Source organism: Castanea sativa, chromosome 10 (assembly GCF_040712315.1).
Source record: "Castanea sativa cultivar Marrone di Chiusa Pesio chromosome 10, ASM4071231v1".
In the NCBI taxonomy this organism is placed as follows: Eukaryota; Viridiplantae; Streptophyta; class Magnoliopsida; order Fagales; family Fagaceae; genus Castanea; species Castanea sativa.
Genome location: NC_134022.1, coordinates 35632183 through 35640706, shown reverse-complemented (window position 1 = coordinate 35640706; position 8524 = coordinate 35632183). Strand labels below are relative to the sequence as shown.

The 8524-nt window shown below is 28.8% G+C and overlaps 1 protein-coding gene across 1 annotated transcript; it reads left to right on the top strand.

Moving 5' to 3' along the window:
• LOC142612444 (carboxylesterase 1-like) lies at positions 1-798 on the top strand. The gene is made up of 2 exons (XM_075784539.1): positions 1-452; positions 777-798. Exons 1-2 carry the CDS (start codon positions 1-3, stop codon positions 796-798), a joined length of 474 nt encoding a protein of 157 aa, XP_075640654.1.
• Positions 799-8524: the final 7726 nt, after the last annotated feature.

The following is an 8524-nucleotide window of genomic DNA, read 5'->3' as shown; positions in this document are numbered from 1 at the left end:
ATGTCAGGTCAAACACCTCCATCAAACCCCACCACTGATCCCTACCAATACCTCCAAATAGTCAACAACTCCGACGGCATCATCACACGCCACCGCAAAATTCCAAACACCCCAGCCACACCAGATCCCGATCACCCCACTCCAGTTCTCTCCAAAGACATCCCTCTAAACCAATCAAACAAAACCTGGGTTAGAATATTCCTACCCAAACAAGTACTCCATAATCCCTCTTCTTCCAAACTGCCTCTCATAGTTTACTTCCAGGGCGGAGGGTTCATTATTTACAGTGCAGCCTCGACAGTGTTCCACGACTTTTGCTCAAACATTGCCGCTGATGTCAATGTTATCATCGTATCAGTTGACTACCGTCTTGCTCCTGAGCATCGTTTGCCTGCAGCTTACGATGATGCTGTGGAAACACTGCGCTTTATCAAAACCAACCACGCGCTCACGTGCGTGCTCAGAGGCTCTTCTATTTTTTGGGTAAGAGTTAATTTAGAGCATTTAATATAATTTGGGATTACTACATTTTTTAATCACAAAAAAAAAAAAAAAAAACATAGGGGTGTGATAAAAATTATTTTACCACACATAATACTCATCACACCCCTAAATTTTTTTTTGTGATTGAAAATGTAGTAATCCCAAATTATAATAAATGCTCTAAATTAACCCTTACGAAAAAATAGAAGAGCCTCTGAGCAAGCGCGTGAGCGCATGCTTAGAGGCTAGTATTCCGTAACTATTATCAATTTTTGCCAATTTTATTTATGCAGTAATCAACGTATTATTGATTGAAAGATGATGCAATAATTTAGTATTAACCTTTAGGGGGAGGAAAAAAAGATCCTCTGAATAAATCTTATAAATAGTGCATATATTGAAAATGTTGCTTTAACCTTAACAAAAGGCTAATACAATTGAGAATTAATGGTTAGAAGTATCTAGAAAAAAATTTGTATAAAAACTTCATGATTGTTTGTTGAGAAGAAAAAAAAAATACTATAGAGCATTATTGAAGGTGGTTTAACAAAAACGCAATAGCAATAATAATGAACTTTTATTTTAATTCATCAATGTTGTTCTTCTAAATTTTTTATTGAACAAAAGTACACTAAATGTAGGTTAAGCTCATAGCAGTAGGAACAACATCATTCATGTTTAAGTTCAAATTCACGTTTTCCTCTTTTTTCTTTTTCTTTTTTTTAAATCTCTTCCATATTTTGGAAAAAAAAAAAACTACATTTAAAAAAATCCATGTTCTATTCATGTACTATTTAAAAAAAAAAAATCACACTTTCTATCCCACGTTTAAAATCTACCCAACCACCTAATACATGGCTTGCATTCTTGGATTGGAATTTGGATGCTTTTACTAATTTTTACAATAGCTGAGTATCCAATGAGTTCAAAATTGACAACTATGATTATCAATACTTATATAGCATTTTTATAAGGTACATAAGTAAATTAATAAGTTTTTTGTTGAAGGAAATGCTCCTAGAAAGATTCTAAAATTTAGTAACTACACATCCATGTTTGTTTTTTTTTCTTTTTTTCTTTTTTTCCCTTTTTGGTGTTGTTGATGTTTTTTTTTTTTTCAACTTTTATGTATGGCAGTTATAATTTTTTGTCTAATCCTAAAATTTAGCCATTTACTAAACATCCATAACATAAGTAAATAAAAAGCTTAAATTTCAAATTTTATGGCAGGAGCTACACGTTTCTTTTGCTGTTGTTGTTCCTTTTTAAAAAATTTAATAACATTTATCAGTTTTTTTTTAATCCAAAAATTTAGTTTTTTAGTCCTAAAAGTTAGCCACTTACTACACATTCATAACAAAAGTTAAAAATAGTTTAAATTTCAAATATATCAACAACATTAACAACCTTTAAGACTGAGAAAAACGTATGTAACATTTTTATGAAGTAGTAAATTAATACTTATGGAAAAACATTTAAATTGAATTTTACATAGAATTATACAAATGATAAATATAGTTTCTATTACAAAAGGAAATTGTTTTTACAGCAATTTCTTAGATAACAACCACTTTATGTGAGGTTTGATACATATAATAATTATTGTAAAGTCTCTCACCCGAACTTATCTAATATTCCATTCCAATGACTCCTAAATGCAATCCAAAAAATTTGTGCATACGTGAACCTAAGAGAGATAAAAGAATTAGGGTTAAACCAAGTATTTTAAAAAAATTTAATCAACAAACCAAAGTTAGAATTTAACTCTATCATGGACTCTTTAAAATCTAATCACCACATCATCAACTATTTAAATAAATAACTTAAAAAAAATTTTAATGCCAAAAACATATACAATGATGGTAAAAAAAAAAAACTAAAAAACTTTAACGCCAAAAACATATACAATGATGGTAAAAAAAAAAAAATTCCTTAAAAAGAAAAAAAAAAGTAGAAGAAAAAAAAAGTGAGGAAATAGAATATAAAGATTTTTTAGAATTAAACTCTATCATGGACTCTTTAAAATCTAATCACCACATCATCAACTATTTAAATAAATAACTGTGGGGGGTAAAAATGCTTAAAGGCACGTTTGGGTCTTGGGCATGGTTAGTTGGTATAAGTCTGTTCAATCAGAGTCTTCTAGACCCGCAGGTTAGTCCACATTATAATGGTCCGAGGAGCAATCCGAGGTAGAGAACCTCCTCGGACAAGCCCAGTAAAGGCCATGGGACTTGCTAAAGGGCTTAGAGACTAAATTCTGGATGGTCTGTTGGATAAAGGCGTGATCCAAGCACCCATTAGAAGCAGGAATGTGGAAGAAATATCTGAGGAAAAAGCTGCTACCACCGCATTAAAGGCCCTACATCTACCTCTCTAGTCGCATTAATGGGGAAATGACCTCTGAACAGTAGTATTCAGCCTTCCAGCTATTATTTGAAGACTTTAAGAAGGTGGTGGATGGGACAAGTATCTAGGAGGAAGATCTGTGTTACACGTGGATGAAACTGGGAAGAAGAAGGAGGATATAAGAAGACGAGAGAGGAAAGAAAAAGGAGGGCTCTCCCTTTTGGAAACTAAAAATTGTAATCTTTTGCTTAGAGAAAGAAAGGCTATACAAATTGTCCTCGGCTTACGTCTGAGGAAGGTTTTTTGTCACATCCATCTATTACTTGCATAGACTGCGGCATTCTAGCCTGTTTATCAACTTTCCAATATCCCTAACCTAGGTTTCAAATCCATACTCTACAAATTTCATTGTATAAGGCTCTTTGGGCCTGAGCCCATCACTCGTTTTGGGTCCAGGTACAAATTGTGCACTTACAATAACTAAATAAAAAAATAAAATTTAATGCCAAAAACATATACAATGGTGGTAAAAAAAAATCTTAAAAAGAAAAAAAATACGCAGAAAGAAAAAAAAAAGTGAGGAAATAGAAGATAAATATTTTTTAGAATTTAACTCTATCATGGACTCTTTAAAATCTAATCACCACGTCATCAACTATTTAAATAAATAACTAAATAAAAAAAATTAACGCCAAAAACATATACAATGATGGTAAAAAAAAAAAAAACTAAAAAACTTTAACGCCAAAAGCATATACAATGATGGTAAAAAAAAATCTTAAAGAGAAAAAACAAATACGAAGAAGGATAAAAAAAAAGAAAAAAAAAAAAAGAAGAAGTGAGGAAATAGAAGATAAATATTTTTTAGAATTTAACTCTATCATGAACTCTTTAAAATCTAATCACCATATCATCAACTATTTAAATAAATAACTAAATAAAAAAAATTAACGCCAAAAACATATACAATGATAACAAAAAAAAATTCTTAAAAAGAAAAAAAAATACAAAGAAGGAAAAAAAAAAGTGAGGAAATAATAATTGAACATTTATATTTTGATCATTAATCAGGGAGTATTGTAGTAACTATTTTTATTTCAATTCAAATTTTCAAAATTACATTTTTTTTTTTAAAGTTAACGTGATACATAAAAAATAAAAAAAAAAAAATAAAAAGGTAGAACTCAAAGAAAGTCACTCATAAACCAAAGAAAAGAAAACAAAGAGGAACTTGTAAAAGATAAAACCTGAAAATTTGTTAGTTGAATGCTTCTTTTGTAGCATAAGGCAGCCCTGTCTTTAGATTACAATACCTACAATATGAGATGACAATTCATTAAGAAGTACAATGGTAGAGTATATGAAGCAACCATTCATTTCAAAATGACATTTAAAAAAAAAAAATTTAACGTGATACATATATAAAAAAAGAAAAAGAAAAAGAAAAAAAAGTAGAGCTCAAAGAAAGTCAATCATAAACCAAAGAAAAAAAAATAAAAATGAACTTGCAAAAGATAGAACCTGGAAATTTGTTAGAGCCTCGGACAATAAATGTCTTTAATATGACGAAAAAGAAAGGAGGATGTAGACCTAAACTAAATGTCTTCAATCTGAAGAAGAATGAGAGATAAAAACTACAAAGCGTACGTGAGTTTGTGAGTTTTAAAGTGTAAGAGTTTTAATTTACATACTCGTTAGTTGAAAACTTGTAAATGGATATGATAAGAGCACTTTAGGCATCCAAAATATGGAATCTAAACAGGGGAAGCCCCTTAAATAGTAGTACTAGCCTCTGAGCATGCGCGTGAGCGCGTGCTCAGAGGCTGTTCTATTTTTTGGGTAAGGGTAAATTTAGAGTATTTATTATAATTTGGGATTACTACATTTTTTAATCACAAAACAACTTAAGGGTGTGATGAGTATTATGTGTGGTGAAATAATTTTTCATTACACCCCTAGATCTTTTTTATGATTGAAAAATGTAGTAATCCCAAATTATAATAAATGCACTAAATTATTATGTGTGTGCAATGGGGCTTCTTTTTTTTTTGGATTTAGTGTCATAAATTAATTCAAAAAATTGATGTAAATGAAAACTTATCTTGCATTTCACTTGAAATGTGATCAAGATCATCCAATGCAATGGGCTAAAGCATCATTTAGAATCAACAAATCATGCATCCCTATAAGTTAATTTTTGCACATTGAAAAACATAAAAGTAAAAGGTTGGATTAGTTTCCAACTAAATACAATGAGCAATGAGAGTAAAGTCTTATCTTTCAAACACTTAGATAGTCAGATTTATTACAAAAGTCAAGTGAAAATGTAATGACCAAATGGATCAATAGGAGGCAACAACCGAAGTTAGTTTTTTTGTTCATTAACATTTAGACAATTTTTCATACCGTTGTATAATGCAATTAACGAACAAAAGCAAATATTAAGCGCAAAAATATTTTACTTTTTACCTTTTTTAGGTTCTAATTAACCACAAAATACAAATATAATCCCAAAAATATTGAGAGTGAGAATTTTATCATGTACAGGAAGGAAAAAAAAATTAAAGAAAGAGAATGTTTGAGAGAGAAAGAAAGAGATGTAATACTGGATGCAATTTGATGTCTTCGATCGCAGTCTTTCCACCAAACTTAATGAAATTACACCTTCATCATTGAAAACCACTAAAAGAGAATCAAATAAACACCAATTAACTTCATATCAGAGGAGAAAGTGAATAATTAATTTTTTTATTATCAAAAATGAGATTTATCAACCTGGATTGGAAATGTAAGCCTTAGAAGTTTATTTGTAGGCTGAACCTTGTAGAGAAAGAGAAATAGGTTTCCATTAAAATTTTTTTTTTTTTTAAAAGAAAAAAAAAAAAAGGAGAGTGAAAGAGAAATAGATGTCCATTAAAAAAAGAAAAGAAAAAAGAAAAGGAGAGAAATAAATCAATCCGTGGGGTTGGTGACTTTTATGGGATAAGTCCTCAATTTGTGGAAGATATCTATGAGTAGTTTTGGTTAATTTTAAATTTTGAATAAAGAATGGTGAGATATGTGATGATAAGGGTGAAAAGGAGGAAATTAGATAAAAGTAGATTGGTGGGAGGGAAGAGAGATAAATGGAAGGTTTTTTTTTTTTTTTTTTTTTTTTTTGTAAGTGGGGTGGGAAGTTTTTTTTGTTATTAGAAATAAGCGTGTCTGTCAAAAAAAGAAACAGGCGTGGGATTTTTTTTTTAGTGGAAAGTTAACATGAGATTTTTGTGGTAGTTTTGTGTTTTTGTATGACTATCAGTATGTGGGGTGGGGTGTTTTCTTTTTTAAATAATAATAATGTATTTTAAAAAACAATAAAAATGGGTTGGTGGGAGAGTATTCCTATTTTGTAGGTAATATTTTAGTGTAATGACTCCTCAATGCAATCCGAAAAATTTGTGTGTACGTGAACCTAAGAGAGATAAAAGAAATTAGGGTTAAACCAAGTATTTAAAAAAAATTTAATCAACAAACTAAAGTTAGAATTTAACTCTATCATGGACTCTTTAAAATCTAATCACCACATCATCAACTATTTAAATAAATAACTAAAAAAAAAAAATTTAACGCCAAAAACATATACAATGATGGTAAAACTAAAAAACTTTAATGCCAAAAACATATATAATGAAGGTAAAAAAAAAAATTCTTAAAAAGAAAAAAAAATACGTAGAAGGAAAAAAAAGAAGAAGTGAGGAAATAGAAGATAAAGATTTTTTAGAACTTAACTCTATCATGGACTCTTTAAAATCTAATCATCAACTATTTAAATAAATAGCTAAATAAAATAATAATATTTAATGCCAAAAACATATACAATGATGGTAAAAAAAAATTCTTAAAAAGAAAAAAAAAACGTAGAAGGAAAAAAAAAGTGAGGAAATAGAAGATAAAGATTTTTTAGAATTCAGTTCTATCATGGACTCTTTAAAAACTAATCACCACATCATCAACTATTTAAATAAATAAGTAAATAAAAAAATAAAATTTAACGCCAAAAACATATACAATGATGGTAAAAAAAAAAAATTTCTTAAAAAGAAAAAAAAAATACAAAGAAGGAAAAAAAAAAGTGAGGAAATAGAAGATAAAGAATTTTTAGAATTTAACTCTATCATGGACTCTTTAAAATCTAATTACCACATCATCAACTATTTAAATAAATAACTAAATAAGAAAAATTAACACCAAAAACATATACAATGATAGTAAAAAAAACTAAAAAACTTTAACGCCAAAAACATGTACAATGATGGTAAAAAAAATTCTTAAAAAGAAAAAAAAAACGAAGAAGGAAAAAAGAAAAAAGAAAAAAATAGAAGTGAGGAAATAGAAGCAAATAGTAATTGATCATTAATTAGAGAGTATTGTAGTAACTATTTTTATTTCAATTCAAATTTTCAAAATTACATTTAAAAAAAAAAAAAAAAAAAAAAAGAAGAAAGAGAGTTAACGTGATACATAAAAAAAAAAAAAAAAAGTAGAACTCAAAGAAAGTCATTCATAAACCAAAGAAAAGAAAACAAAGAGGAACTTGCAAAAGATAGAACCTGAAAATTTGTTGGTTGGATACTTCTTTTGTAGCATAAGGTAGCCCTGTCTTTGGATCACAATACCTACAACATGAAATGACAATTCATTAAGAAGTATAATGGTAGAGTATATGAAGAAACCATTCATTTCAAAATTACATTAAAAAAAAAAGAGTTAACGTGATACATATAAATAAAAAAAAAAAAAGTGGAGCTCAAAGAAAATCAATCATAAACCAAAGAAAAGAAAATAAAGAGGAACTTGCAAAAGATAGAACCTGAAAATATGTTGGAATCTTTGACAATAAATGTTTTTAATCTGAAGAAAAAGAAAGGAGGATGTAGAACTAAACTAAATATCTTCAATTTGAAGAAGAATGAGAGATAGAAAGTGAAATAGAAACTACAAAGTGTACGTGAGTTTGTGAGTTTTAAAGTGTAGGAGTTTTAATTTACATATTTATCCTCGTTAGTTGAAAACTTGTAAGTTGATATAATAAGGGTACTTTAGGCATCCAAAATGTGGAATCCAAATATGGGAAGCCCCTTAAATAGTAGTATAGATAAACCAAAAAAAAGAAAATAAAGAGAAACTTGCAAAAGATAGAACATGAAAATTTGTTAGTTGAATGCTTCTTTTGTAGCATAAGGCAGCACTGTCTTAAGATTACAATACCTACAACATGAAATGACAATTCATTAAGAAGTACAGTTGTAGAGTATATGAAGGAACCATTCATTTCAAAATTACATTAAAAAGAATTAACGTGATACATTTAAAAAAAGAAAAGAAAAAATAGAGCTCAAAGAAAATCAATCATAAACCAAAGAAAAGAAAACAAAGAGGAACTTACAAAAAAATGAACTTAGAAATTTGTTGGAGTCTTGGAAAATAAATGTCTTTAATATGAAGAGAAAGAAAGGAGGATGTAGACCTAAACTAAATGTCTTCAATCTAAAAAAGAATGAGAGATAGAAAGTGAGATAGAAACTGTAAAGCGTATGTGGGTTTGTGGGTTTTAAAGTATAAGAGTTTTAATTTACATATTCATCCTCGTTAGTTGAAAACTTGTAAGTGAATACTAGCCTCTGAGCACGCGCTCACGCGTGTGCTCAAAGGC

What these genes read in the sequence shown, in the direction of transcription:
- LOC142612444 (XM_075784539.1), top strand. Translation starts at nt 1, where the DNA reads ATGTCAGGTCAAACACCTCCATCAAACCCCACCACTGATCCCTACCAA. An exon ending in AAAACCAACCACGCGCTCAC is followed by an intron (nt 453 to 776) that starts GTGCGTGCTCAG and finishes TTATTTATGCAG; the next exon opens with TAATCAACGTATTATTGATT.